We start from the raw sequence: 14,333 nt of genomic DNA on the forward strand, positions 1-14,333 counted from the left end.
ACTATTGAACAAAACTTTAAAGAGTAAAAGTAAGGATGTACTACTGACTTCATCTGAAACCATGGATAGATGTGAGTGCTTACCCATGAAACGCACCTACCCAAAGAAGAAGGACATAAAACAACACGTATCAACAATAGAATGTAGAACTGACCTACAAGGCTGATAAGCGATCCTATTGCTGGAATGACATAACCACTAAGTAGTTCAAATTATTTAAAGAATAAATCCTTACCCTTTATTTGATTAGCGCCTGACATTTTTCCTATCTAACCTTGTCCAAGGGGTTTTCAAAGCTAGACTTTCCACACGCTTCCTAGGTTGAGCTTTTAAACGCGTGTACATATTAGATTTTTCAATATCCATCTCTTCATTACCTAAAACATCATCACTCTCTTCATAGACACTTTTTCCAACACCATCAAGTGTAATGTCAAAAACCTTCTCAAAATTCGACTTCTCAACATCACCTTGCATTTGTAATTCTTTCTTAGAATTTGACTTCCCAACAGATGAAAGTAATACCTCATAATCTTCCTCTGAATTAGTGGTCCCAAAAGCATCAACTACCATGTCATAATCTTTATTTGAATAACAGTTCCCAACATCAGCAGACCGTTGCCTCTTTTGTGCAGCAAACATTTGTAGCTTCTCTACTAATTTCTCAAGCTCGACAATGGATGCCTCTTGGTCACCAATGATAGCACGCAAAGCTTCATTTTTAGCAACAATATCAGCCAAACATTTCCTTTCGTAGTTCTGCTTCACTCTAGCATTATGATGACCATTTAAGGCTTCTTTAACAATTTCAGTAGCCATCTCTTCCTTGGTTACATATACCTCAATAATGATCTATAAAAAAAATAAGGACAAAAATCATATTAAAATCAATACAAATTACATAAGAAGTAATTACTAGAAGCTATTTTGAACTCACTTCATTACAAAAAAAGGCTTTTTCAACTTCTGCTTCACCAACCTTAACATGAATCCAATGAAGAATTCTAGGTAAACAACTTTTTCTTTTAGTCAACTTCTTCTGACCAAATAAAACATGTTCCATTGCCCAGATCTGTTACATACAAAATTCAATTTGAAATAACTAACAATTATAAATTGTAACACAAAAACTTTTTTTACTACAACCAAAATATACCTGTAATGCAAATACACAGCCAACCACATGAAAGTGTGATCTTTTTGTCTCTTTCTTACACAGAATGCAACATCACACAAACTAGAAACCAAATACTCATAAATAGCACCCCCCAATTATACTTTCCCATACATGAAAAATCATCTAATAATTCAAATAAACCAAAATGAACTTTTCAACCTCTATTTGGAAACAAAAACTCACTCAACCCTAGCAACAAATATAATCTACAAACATTAGCCACTTCATCCCCTTTTATATGCTTTTGAAGCTCTTCATAAACATGATGTGTAGTTACATCATTTGTATCAAACAATCTTCTACTATGACAATCAACTTGCTCTTTAAACAACTTAAACATGTCTCCATTAACCCTAACACCTAAACCTAAGCAAACGTCTAACTTGGTGAATGGAATAAAGACAGACCTAACTTCAAACCCGCCCCTCCTCTCTGACCATCTACTACACAATTCTATAAGTAGTGTCCTACTCATTTTGGCTTCCACATCAATGGACAATAGCCATCCAAAAGGAGTTCTTTGTATAAATGTCTTCTGCACATCCGTTAATAATGTATTCACATGTGCCAAGTATTTTGTCCTGCATGAATGTCGTGCATAAACCTATATATCAAAGTAAACAATTCAACAAGTCAAATAGACCACTTCAGGAAATAAATTTTAAGCACATAAAAAATCATCATGTGCATTCAAACATGTTCTTCCATAATGACTCTTCCAACTATCTCTATGCTTTGACTGCATGTCCATAAAATAAAAAACTTAGACTTCAAGCCATAAAATATTTAAATGGAAGACATATATAGACACATCTCTCACAACAAAATCACATTCATAAACCATATATAATAATTAAATTTTCAACCTACTCAATTTCATTTGCCACTCATATACCAAAAAGACATCCAACTTATAAGAACCATGGTGGTTGTGCATAGAAAATACATCCAACATTATTAAAATTAATTAAATAAATTTCACAATATTACAGAGCGTTTTTTTATATTTCAAATATACATATTTTAAACTTTTAAAATTAATTATTAAATACAATTTTTAAACATTATCAAACAATTAATTTCGTTTGTTTATATTTAATGAGATACACTTGATTAAAATAAATTTTATAAAAATAAGCCACCAATACGTTTAAAAATAAGCACATTGGTACATGTCTGACATATGCATGACCAATACATAATTAGAAATTTCAATAAATGGAAAGAATTCCCATATTCTTTTTCTACATACCAAACAAATCCAAGTATGCACATTCTGTCTAACGAGGCTCAATAATTATGATAGTTACTACCTTCAAAAAAAGGATGGAAAAGAGATATGCTATGTCTGTGATAAGGCATGGCTCAATTTTTGAAGAGCCTGACTCATCAATTCATGTGAGCATTACCCATTTCACCATCAACATCACCTTTAGGGACAAGTGCAGCCACCTATCATGAAGAGACTGCAAAATGTTAGTTGCCAGTGGACGTGCATTTAAACTAATTAAACAAGATGTTGATGACATTGTATAAACCATACACAAGAAAAAACAAAACAAAAGGGAGAAATGCATAGAATGTTCAAAGAGGAACACTAAAATTCCTTTCATTGTTACCATCTGAAAACCAAACTCAACAGGTCTACAAATGAGGGTTTTCAGATGATAAAATAAAAAAACTAAAAGTAATTTTACTAAAAAGCTTCTAAATATTGGATGATTCAATGTGAGACATACTCAAGCACTAGGGAAATTCACTCTCAAAAGCTAGCTATTGAGGGGAGAAACCAAATGCTTAAATAATCCACTTCAATCAACTCCCTCGTTGGTTACAATCCTTAATAGGTATCCCTTTTTGAGACATTGACAACCACCTCTAATATAAATTGATAAATACCTAAGAAACACTTCGTGACTCCACCGAACATTGCATACAACTCAATGTAAGACTTAGGCACCCTATAATAACTAAGTTTCCACTACTAACAAATGCATCCCTCCGAAAACCAGCATTTGCATTTCGCACGCATGAGGCACGACACAAGTTACAAATCAAGCAAACCAGATTTGTCATAAATCAATATTTAATTACAATACAGGACAATCAAATTTGTTAAACAAGGAAACTAACCAAAATAAAATCCCAAATTAGACATTCAACCACAATTTTCAAATTAGACAGAGATAACTCCCTAAACCTTCTTCTCTTAGTGCCTCTCATTCACCACCGATCTTGCTCGTCACGGATTGAGAATTTAGTGTTCTCCCTACCATAACTCTCCCTCTCACGACCTTGCCCCCTTTAGTCTAGGGTTCACCAAAATGAAGCAAATAGAAATGGAAAGATACAAAAATGATGACTGTTAGGATATTTATCCTATTTTATCATCATTATAGTGTGTCAAGGGTTACCCTATTTATCATGATTATATTGTGTCTAGGATTACCCTATTTATCATGATTATATTGTGTCTAGGGTTACCCTATTTATCATGTACTTGTGTATCAATTTATTCTTATAAATAGAAGATTGTGAGAGGGATCAATCAAGCCCTCTAGAATTATTTTACAGTTTCAATCTTAAGTATGACAAAAGAAGAAACGAAGAAGAAGCATACACCCTCCGATTAAGTGGCACCCATGGAGTTCTCGCATTCTCTAACAACCCAACCCTAGCACAGCACGAACACTTGCTCTTCCACTTCTCGGCTTCTCTATCAGCCTCAACTCTAGCACAACACGAAAACTTCCTCTTCCATTTATCGTGTTCTCTATCAGCCAAAACCCTAGCAGAGCACGAAGACCTCTTCGAAAATGAATTGGTCCAAATGTGAAATCAGACAAACCAAGAAAGTGAGCACAGAGAGAAAGAATTTACTGAAACGCAGCGTTTCATTTAGCGTGTAAATGACAATATCACCCTTCTGTACATTCACAAAATTTGGGCCCTACTGCATGTCATATGAGTGTCAAAAACTTTCGGCGTGTCAAAGTATTCTTTTTGATTGAAATAATAGAAAAACATGTGTTTGAATTGAAGGAATTTATCTACAATATATTTAATTGATAAGTTTTTATATGGTCAGAGGAGAGGAATAAAAATAATATTATGCGAAAAAGTTAATATGTTTCTCGAGGTTGTTTAACTCTCTATCGCTGGTGTCATGGTGCGATCCCATCTCATCATCCAAAACTCCTCGAAGTCAGTGGTGTCGTCGTCGCCTTTGTCCACGTCGTCGATCATCCTCCGATACTCCGCCATGGAGCACTCCTCCCTCAAGCCCTATATCACCATGTTGAACACAGAGAACACGTCCTCAAGTTCTTCATCACCTCGTCGGAGTTTGCGCCCTCGGGGTTTAGCTCGATGAACTCTTGTAGGTTGATGCACCTGCAATCGTCACCCTCCACCTCCTGCTTTGTCACCACTTGCCCCAGATTCCTCATCATCGACCCTAGCTCCGACATTGGTGTCTTCCCATTTTTGTTCACATCGAACTTCTTGAACACTTGTTCCAAACCTCACTCATCCCTCAAATCTTCGCTCTCATTCACTTTAAAATCACGTCATACAAACACACTAAATTTTGCAATTTCGTCTTTGCGTAGCAGCGTGAACAACGCCATCCACACAAACTAACACACTCTAAAACAAACACAACGTTAGAAATCAAAATCATTGAGCTATCACTTCTTAACCACATTCAATTGGTCATATACAGAGGATTCAAGAATGAATATTTAAAAAAATGATTGGAAATAATAATAGCTTTCTGTTTTAATAATATATTTTTGTTTTTGTTAAAAATAAATAAAAAATCAATTGACTGATACATTAAATAATTTACACATTATTTTTTACATAACAATATGTAAATAGATATCTAACCAACGAGTCAAACCTAAATAAAATTATACTTGTATATTAACTCCGTAATCTTGTTGTAATTATGCTAAAACTATAATTAACAATAACTTTTTTACATATGTTTTAGATACTATGAAATACTTTTAATATATTTATAAATAATATTTTATAATATAATAATTTATTATTACATTCTATTATAACTTTATTATGATATAATTAATAATTCTAAGATATTATGATATAATAATTTATGGGTTATATATGTTTGCACTTTCTGAATTTTGATGCAAAATTGAAAATTGTTTATTTTTAAAATTTTGAAATATTTTTGTCCTAAAATCTTAAGATATGAATGGATATAATTTTCTTTCGCGTTAAACGATGTTTCAGACTTGCATTTGACTTAGAAAACATCAAATGGTATAAACCGTTTAAAGGTTAGTCAGAAACGTCCTTTGACATATCAAAACTAGTAACACACTATCAGGTTATGACAACTATATCTATTTATTTTTAATGTCAAAAATACGTAACACATTTGGATTATGTATATTTATTCATTTTTTAAATTCAGAAACCAAACTGTGTCAAAATTTGGGATATAGATGAATTTGAATTTTGTTTCAAAATTTTAAAACTAAAAATACATTTAACTCATAATTTATTATATAATATTTCCAAGATGTAATACTTTATATTTTTCCAATAACATGATCTCTTTAATATATTTATTTATTCATGACCTAGGAAGCCTGTAAAATACATATTTAACACTAAACTATGAGACTTAACTCAATACTCAGTTATGATATTTAACTCTCACAAGTTTTCATACTCTCTACTCTCACTATCATTATATAAATTATCACACTCTTACCAACTTAAGCATCAGAGAACTTTTTGCAAATAGATTTCCCCCTCTCATTATGCTCAAGCTTGGCCCAAGCTACTCTAAAGTAATAGCTCAACATTCAAGAGCAACAACTCCACCTAAAGATTCATCTATAAAATCTAATAATAATATTTTACGCCCAACATGAGACCCAAGTAAAACTTTTTCCCAACCATATTGCATATGATCCTTATGCAAAGCCTAACATGACCCTTTTATCACCACTACAATCACGATTATGTACGCCATGGACAAATGATGTTGTCATGGATGTTCTCTGCTTCATCTCTCACTAACCCCTCAATCACCTCATTCCATTGGCTGTCAAAGTGGCTTCTTCCACTACACCCAACTACAATAGCACAACCTCAACCTCAGACACCACAAGCTCCACAACAACTCCCTGTGTGTATTGGGCTCCACCCCTCCCCCTCCCTCCTCAATCACCAAGACCCCTACACAATCCACTTCCACCCACTAAAACCCTCAAGTCATTTTGCTAGGTCGAAACCCGTTTTGCCTCTGCCCATGCCAAAACCACGTGGCAATATAGCCAAGTACATACCTAACCAAAATCTCAAAGCCCAAAAATGATTTATATGGAGTACCTAACTCCAATGAAAAACATGGACTTCGGGACACATGTGTAGACTCTTCAAGTTCATATATGATATTTACCTATATATTTGTTAAAGTCGATATTCACGTGTTTAATAATTGTGTGTATTTGTATTCCGTTTTATTCGAAGCTTGATTTAGGTTACTCAATTGTAGTAGTCTGACATGGAAGACCAACTTCACCTTAAAAACTTCTTGATAGTGGTCGTGCCTTGGGATGCTGTTATGTCATCCTTTTGAGCAAGTAAAACACTTAGAGAAACGATGATGATACCCCATTCCACCTCACAATATTCCCTAAAATTAATATAAACATTATTATTCTTACTAGATATTATTGAGAAGAGTCTTTAAGGCAAAATCTTCATTCTTGAATGTTAGGTTGTTATTACTAAATAATCCGAATTGATTTGCATGTGTGATAAAAAAAGAAATCTAAATGAAAATTTTTTCTATGCTTAAGTTAATAAAAAAGGTAAATATATGTATTATTATAATTAGTTGTACTATGATTGAAAATTAGAGTTGAGTGGTAAGAAGTTGTATTTATAGGTTTATTAGACCAAAGAAGCAAATATATATTAAAAATATGTTAGTTGAATAATTAAGTATTATTCCTGGAAAGAATCTAATAATAAATTATATCATGAGATATTGTATGTCATAATATTTTAGAGCTATATACAATTATCACTTAAAAAATATTAATGATATATCAATCTATTATTTATTTTCCATATCAATAAACATTGTCGATTATCATTTTAAAACAAATACAAATAGACTTATGTTAGTTATAGCAAAATAAATTCAAACTTAAATTTAAAAAGAAGTGAAAATGAGGTATCTAAAATTCGAAGGGTATTTTTGTATTAAAATTTACTTGCATATGTATAACAAAATCATTATCGATATAGTTTGATTTAAATTTATTATTTTAAGTGTCGATAGAATTATTATATATAATAATACTAAAAATTTATAATATTAATGTGTTTTAATGAAATTATATAAAAACTACATTCACTCTTAAATTATGATACACTAAAATAAAAAAAATAAATATTGTATCAAATTACGTGTTGATACAGTTTTCAATACTCCGCCATCAACTTATCAAAGGAGCATTGTCCTCATTTTTCATTTGTTTTGGCTAAAAGGAAATAAAAGGAAAGATGAGATAGAAAAACTACATTTTCAAAAATAAAAACTGTATTAAGTTAAAAAAAATTATATAAGTTTTGAAAAACCATAAACAATTTTTCATTAAGAAAATATTATTTTTTAATTATAATAAAAAATTCTCTTTAGTGTACAATTATTTGGCTGAACCATTAAAAGAAGAAATAAAAGGAAAACCGCTAAAAGGAGGGCTTGAACATCCGACCTTGTGGTTAACAGCCACACGCTCTAACCAACTGAGCTATTCCGGCTTTTTGTTTACAAGTTATCAGAAAACTTAAATGTAATTTAATGATATTAATTTAAGTCTTGTCTGACATTTAAGTCTTATCAGAAAATTTCAACCAACAATGAAATATGCTAAAGAGTATGTTGCTAGTATTCAGCTAGTTCAAATAACTTTGAAACCAGCAGTCATTGCATCTTGGCTTCTAACATATTGCTCACTCAAGTCTTGTTCATCAGTGTTGGCAGTGTTGTTGAGGAAACTTGAAAACCATTGAACAGAAAGCTTGGGAATCCGTTCAAGAGTATCTCTATCCACATAATAAAGACCATATTTGACTTCATAGCCACTTGCCCATTCAAAGTTGTCCATCAATGACCATATCATATATCCTCTTACATCAGCACCTTTCCTGCACATAATAAAATCCCTCCCTGTCAACAAAGTAACTAAGAATAGGCCTTAAACAATGTTGCTACTCATATCATACCTTATGGCTCTAAGCAGGGCTGCAAGGTAAGCTTTATGATAATCTACTCGTTTGAAATCTTGCAGTAGATCATTTATTGTCATATCTGGTTTTGGTGGTGATGAATATCCTGAAACAATTTCCAAGTGGTCATCCATAAGTTATTAACTAATACCTTCACAAAAGCAACCCTCAATAGTTAAGGTTCCATGTCCCTTAGGTAAAATGTTTGAGATTACATTACTCATTCATTGATCAAGCACAACCCATGAAAATAACAAAATGGGAGAAAATGAGATCATGAAATGTATTTAGTTTCACTTACCATTTTCTGTAATATACATGGGCCTGTTATGGTATCTTATCTTGATGTAGTCTACAATCTTCTCCAAGCCCCTTGGAACCACAAAGAACCTTGGGTTTCCTGTCTACTAGGACAAAAGAAAATGTATCACCAATTATGTTGAATGTTTTTTCCTTTATCAAACATTTGAGTAAACACTGTATCTAGTGGAAATAATCTAAGTCTAAGTCCCAATTAGGTATAACCAACAAAGTTACACAAAAAAGACTCATAAATCCATGGTTTCAAGATTTTGAATTAAAAATGATGTCAATACTTTATATGGATTGGACTCAAGTCTCTCTCACACACACATATATATATATATATATAAAAGCTCTCCCTAAGTACCCCCTTAAAAAAAGAAAAAAAAGACCATCAATAACACAATGGTTAGAACACTTGGAAGACACAAAAGTACCTCATCACCAATAGGAATGCCATCTCTTATTCCGATTGTTTCTACAAAGCCTCTTATTGGACGATCTGTTCCTAAAGGACAAGCAGTGAGGGAGCAGTCCTTGGCATAAAGAGTTCCATAGTTATTGATGCCAATGAAGTCTAAGCTTCCTTTTATGAGATTCTTCTCCTCAGGAGAGAATCTTGGCAACTGGTTCCCAAGAATAGAACGCATTTCAGCAGGGTACTCACCAAAAACCAAGGGATCTAAGCACCTACAAAATATCAGAATTTTCTTGTGCTGCTAGTCTTTTCATTAATAAAGTACATAATAATTTATAATACTACTTACCAACTTACCATGATACAACAAAAGACAAGACTCTTTTCACAGCTTGTGTATCACATTCTTCATCTCTAAGAGGTTCATACATGAAGGTATGAGCAACAATGCCAATGATTCCGCCTTGCTTTTCCTGGATTAGTTTACTAATTAGAAGCCCATCTTAGCCTTTAATCCTTTTTCACCTAAACTAGAAAATGTGACAACAAATACCTGAAAATGCTTTCGGTACAACTCAACAGCCTTGGCATGTGAAAGTAACATATTGTGCATGGCAATGAGAGGCTCAACATCAGAGTTACCAGTAGAACAATTTCCAAAAGGTGGGGAGCAGTGACCAGGGGGATATGTTCCTCTTATAAAGCCAAAGTCTGCAACTAGGTTTGGTTCATTGATGGTAGTCCAGTACTTAACCCTGTCTCCAAAGCTCTTGAAACAAATCTCAGCAAAATACACAAAATCTCTCCTACAACAAAAGAATACACGTTATCAAAGTTTTACAGTAAACTTAGCTTAAATTTCAGGCTACAGTTATGCTGAGGAATTCATCAGCTTAGAGGATAATTTCTTAGAAGTGGCAAATTTCCAAAATCACTAGCATATGTATATCACAGGACTGAAATAGTAAGAACAACGCATTTACTGTATCAGGGGACTAAGCCAACCACCATATTTTTCTTCCAGTTCTTGTGGCAAGTCATGATGGTGAATTGTCACAAATGGCTCAATCCCTGGATTAAGCACACCACGCTCAGATTTAGGCATAACTTAGGACAATGTCACGCGGTTATAAACACAAACATTAAATATGAAGTTCAACAAAACAGCTATAGTTTTCTTTTCTAGGGAGAGTTAGTTCTTGTGTCTTGCTAAAAGTGAATGCCATCAATATGAAGCCAAAACAAAGTAGCATTGTTATGGAATATAAAGAACCATGTGGGGAATTTTACTTCACCTCTAAGCAGCAGATTGTCTATGATTTTATTGTAGAACTTTATTCCACCTGGATTTATGTCCCCATATATCCCTCCTGTTAATGAAGACCAAATTCATCAGAAATTTTTAATGATAAGATCATAAGAGCTATTTATTACATGTATTGCTAATTACATACTAGGTAGAATCCTTGCCCATGAAATAGAAAATCGATACACGTTTATCCCAAGAGAGGACATCAACTTGATGTCTTCCTGTCAAGTAAGAGGGATAATGATTAAGCAAGTCAACTATGCTATCAGAGTGAAACAAAAACAGGTAAAATATGAAGCTGATATTTACCAAAAACAGATGATAGTGATCATCTGCAATGTCACCATTCTCATCATTGCTTGTCTTTCCTGAAAATTCATCAAATTGCAGAATGATCATTCGGGTTCATCATTATAATTCTATAGCTTTATGCTCAACAAGAAATGAAGACCGACTTTGCATATTCAACTGACAATTTACCTGGAATATGACTGAAAACATCCCAGTTGCTCAAACCCTTGCCATCTTCACGAGGTGCTCCCTCAATCTTTTTTTGGAGAAAAAGAAGAAGAAAAACCCCATTATAAAAACAGCAACTTTAAATATTTCAGAAACAGAGAAGGAAAAGTAAGCAACTATGTAACTCCAACAAACTTGGTATATTTCTGGGAAAAGTTCAAGTTTAGAGTAACTCCAACATGAATTTGAAGGCAGGGAAAGGTGAAGTAAAACATGTACCTGGTAGGAGGAAGTGCATGCTCCGAAGAGGAACCCTTTTGGGAATTGAGATCTGGTGATTCCATCTTCTAATCCAAGACAATTTTTGACATGAAAAGGAACACGGCAAAGTAGTATCAACACAAGAACCAGTTGTTTTTCCAACATAATCATCGTTTATTGACTCGTGTTAGCCAAAATGTTGAAACCATTATATAAACTGATCAGGTGGTTAAAACAAACATATCATATGATTGACAAAGTAGTTTCTGCTAACTAATTCCTATAATTCTGTAGACTGTCTACAATTATTATTTGCCGGTAATGTGGATGATGTTATCGTCCAATAAAGACAAAAAAAATTTGGCCTTTCTTTATCAACTTACATTTTTTTTAAGTTTTTAAATAGATATTGTTTTATGTTTTAATATAATAGAATTTCAGTATTTTAGTTTTTAATAAATTGATGCATTTAGTTATAATTTATAATAATATAAAAAATATTTTTGACTCAATTATAAATTCTCATATAAAAATATAAGAATTTATATTTTTATGAAAACATTGTTTCAATATAAAATTAGATAAATAATATAAAATATATGAATAAATTTTGTAAAGTATTACAATTACATATTCAATAGAAGTATAGATTTAAATAAAATTAGACATACAAATGTTATAAGAAACTAGAAAATAAAGTATTAGAATAGATAGGTATTTTAAAATAATGAGATCAATTATTTTATTTTAAAATAAGTTGATAAAATAAATAGAATTTCATACTGTCGTCTCATTCCTTAAAACACATTTCATCTATCTAGAACTCGTTCTCTAAGCTTTTTCTATCTTCTCTCTACATTTTCTTACTCTCTAATATTCTGTTTGACAATCAAAAGGTTCGTAGAGGATCACAGCGAAGTACTCTCCACTTTCATCCAATTGATTATTTGTTTAGAGCAAGTAAGTTTCTATCCCTTTTCTCGGTCTATCTTCGATCTATGATCATACGTACCAAATATGTCCCTCCTTTATCAATTTAGTTTCTTCTTTGATTCTTGGTTAATTTTGGGTCCCAAGATTTCATTATGATCATCATTATGTCAAATTGTAGGCTTTCTCCTAAAATTCTTGGTGGTGAAAGCTTCGAGTGGGTATTTGTAGAGCTGCCTTAGTCTCCCTAAGGTAAGGGAAACTAATTTGTCTTTCATAAGTGTAGTAAGATGATTGAAATCTGTTAATTTGTGTGTATGTAATTATATGAAAATTGGTGATGTTGAATTGGACAAAAGTGTTGAGTGATTATAATTTTAACACGTGTTATGATACTTTTGAAAATATGTGATTGCTGTTGTGAGTTATTGCATGATGAATTTAGTATATTGCTGAGATAAAAGAGTATTAATAATGATGGTTGTGAACGTATGAAATTAAACTCCACTTTGTAGCTTGAATTGATGATGTGGGTATGTCAATTTTTGGAATAATGATCACAATGTGAAATCTACAGTTTGATATATGTTTTGGAGTGTTTTATGATTTGTTAGCATCATTAGATGGTCAAATTAAGAAGGTTAAGGGAGGGAGATAAAATGAGTTCAAATCTTACTTGTTTTGGAGTGAAAATTAGGGGTTTTGGTAGGTGAATTTTTGAGGAAATGGTGATTTAATAACAGTACAAGTTTGAGAATTGTGTTGGAGTTATTTCAGACTTATTTGGGACTTTTAAAACAGTAAAAATCTGATCTATTATGTAGTAGAGGTCTTGTGAGGGTGTATTTGCATGGTTTTTGGTCAAAAAGAGGGGTTTTAGGTAGTGTATTTCTAAGGGAGTGATTCTGGGTGGAATTGGAGAATTTAGAGTCTATTATTAAGTCATTCAAAACTTGTTTATGTATATTGTGCAGTGAAATGGTTGTTAGAAGAAATGGAAATGAGTTCGGGTAGTTTAAAGAGGTTGTTTTGGTTTGAAATGGTCAATTTGAGTTAGAGATGATTTTTCTGAGATGTCTAAGTGTCTATAGGGTCTTAGGGAGCAGTAGAAGTTGGGGGTATGGTGTCTAAGGCAAAAAAAAAGGGGTCTGTTTTTGACATGGCGCTTGAGCGCCCATGGTTTGGGGCACTTGGGCGCCAGGAACAAGTTTTTTTTTCAAGTTGACTTTTAAGCATTTTGTGATACTTGATTTGGTATTTTTTGGATTCTTTTATGGATGTTGCATGATTTTCCTATGTTTGGATGAAATGTGCAATAAGGTTATCAAAGTGTGAATGAAACATTGTGATGGGAATTCCAAAGAGAAATCTCTTATTGGTGGTTTTATGAAAGACTAGTATAAAATTGTAAGAAGCCGATATGATGGTTATTCTAACACTCTAATGATCATCCATGCTCAATTAGAGAGTAATGAGTCATGTCGTGAGAGGAGCAGGAGGTCCTAGCCTGGGGTCTTTCTTCATGGTGGCAAATGGCGTTTTAAGAACTAACCTTGTGTGATAGCTTTGAGTAAGTCATTTGTTTCACCACATAGGTGCAAAACCTTCGATGGCTCGAGATTTATACTATATAATAAAGGGTTTGGCCAAGCTGAGTCAGTAGATATGAATGAGAATGATGTTCTGCTTATTGAGTGTTTTAGTTTTTGTATGTTGTACTTGCTTTAATAGAATAGTTGTTTTATAGTTAGCTTACCCTTCTTGTATGTTTCTTGGTTGTTTGTATTATGTGTTATTCTTTTGCCGATGATCATCTGATGGGTATGAGTAGAGTTCGATGATGTGACGATTGAGCAAGCATTAGGCGGAGAGGGTGCTGATGTGTAGTGATTTTAGTACTTTAATTCCTGAGTGATTATCTTTTCTTAGTGGTTTTTGATACATCATTCTTGTTCATAGTTTTGATACTTGTACTTGTTGTGTATAGAGTTAGTTTTATATTTACCTTGGATAACTGTAGAAATGACTTTATATTTTTTTTTATATTTTTTTTCCAGCTTATTAACTTATCTATCTTATTGATTATGTGATTTTTTCTTTATAGTTTCAATAGTGTATTTGGGATGTTACAAATGTTATGTTATAAAGTACTTAAAATTCTCTGTGATTTTTTGAAAATATAACACATGTAA

General features: G+C 32.6%; 3 protein-coding genes and 1 non-coding gene across 4 annotated transcripts; all 4 read right to left on the bottom strand.

Moving 5' to 3' along the window:
* Positions 1-246: 246 nt before the first annotated feature.
* Positions 247-1,066, bottom strand: LOC148196619 (uncharacterized). The gene is made up of 3 exons (XM_088093476.1): positions 938-1,066; positions 526-852; positions 247-441 (listed from the first exon to the last, which is right to left on the bottom strand). The coding sequence occupies exons 1-3, from the start codon at positions 1,061-1,063 to the stop codon at positions 247-249; spliced, it is 648 nt and encodes a 215-aa protein (XP_087949602.1). The 5' UTR covers positions 1,064-1,066.
* A 3,255-nt stretch (positions 1,067-4,321) lies between these two features.
* On the bottom strand, positions 4,322-4,647 carry LOC124843373 (putative calcium-binding protein CML25). Its single transcript, XM_088093477.1, has 2 exons — positions 4,513-4,647; positions 4,322-4,462 (listed from the first exon to the last, which is right to left on the bottom strand). The coding sequence occupies exons 1-2, from the start codon at positions 4,645-4,647 to the stop codon at positions 4,322-4,324; spliced, it is 276 nt and encodes a 91-aa protein (XP_087949603.1).
* A 3,272-nt stretch (positions 4,648-7,919) lies between these two features.
* On the bottom strand, positions 7,920-7,993 carry TRNAN-GUU (transfer RNA asparagine (anticodon GUU)). Its single transcript has one exon. It is a non-coding gene; the product is annotated as a tRNA-Asn (tRNA).
* A 14-nt stretch (positions 7,994-8,007) lies between these two features.
* LOC124843370 (beta-glucosidase 18-like) lies at positions 8,008-11,490 on the bottom strand. Its single transcript, XM_047320102.2, has 12 exons — positions 11,230-11,490; positions 10,972-11,038; positions 10,801-10,859; positions 10,637-10,712; positions 10,478-10,552; positions 10,166-10,253; positions 9,736-9,988; positions 9,540-9,655; positions 9,202-9,454; positions 8,763-8,865; positions 8,459-8,567; positions 8,008-8,380 (listed from the first exon to the last, which is right to left on the bottom strand). Exons 1-12 carry the CDS (start codon positions 11,380-11,382, stop codon positions 8,134-8,136), a joined length of 1,599 nt encoding a protein of 532 aa, XP_047176058.1. The 5' UTR covers positions 11,383-11,490; the 3' UTR covers positions 8,008-8,133.
* Positions 11,491-14,333: the final 2,843 nt, after the last annotated feature.

This window comes from Vigna umbellata, chromosome 6 (assembly GCF_029865625.1).
Source record: "Vigna umbellata cultivar VRB3 chromosome 6, Vumbellata_1.0, whole genome shotgun sequence".
Taxonomy (NCBI): domain Eukaryota; kingdom Viridiplantae; phylum Streptophyta; class Magnoliopsida; order Fabales; family Fabaceae; genus Vigna; species Vigna umbellata.

Coding starts and splice junctions, on each gene's coding strand:
- LOC148196619 (XM_088093476.1), bottom strand. CDS start 1,063: ATGGAACATGTTTTATTTGGTCAGAAGAAGTTGACTAAAAGAAAAAGT. Junction 853..937: donor AAGCCTTTTTTTGTAATGAA/GTGAGTTCAAAA, acceptor TTTTTTTTATAG/ATCATTATTGAGGTATATGT. Junction 442..525: donor ATTCAGAGGAAGATTATGAG/GTATTACTTTCA, acceptor AATTTTGAGAAG/GTTTTTGACATTACACTTGA.
- LOC124843373 (XM_088093477.1), bottom strand. CDS start 4,647: ATGTCGGAGCTAGGGTCGATGATGAGGAATCTGGGGCAAGTGGTGACA. Junction 4,463..4,512: donor AGGGCGCAAACTCCGACGAG/GTGATGAAGAAC, acceptor ATGGTGATATAG/GGCTTGAGGGAGGAGTGCTC.
- LOC124843370 (XM_047320102.2), bottom strand. CDS start 11,382: ATGATTATGTTGGAAAAACAACTGGTTCTTGTGTTGATACTACTTTGC. Junction 10,860..10,971: donor TGTTTTCAGTCATATTCCAG/GTAAATTGTCAG, acceptor ATGAATTTTCAG/GAAAGACAAGCAATGATGAG. Junction 10,254..10,477: donor AGACAATCTGCTGCTTAGAG/GTGAAGTAAAAT, acceptor TGCTTAATCCAG/GGATTGAGCCATTTGTGACA.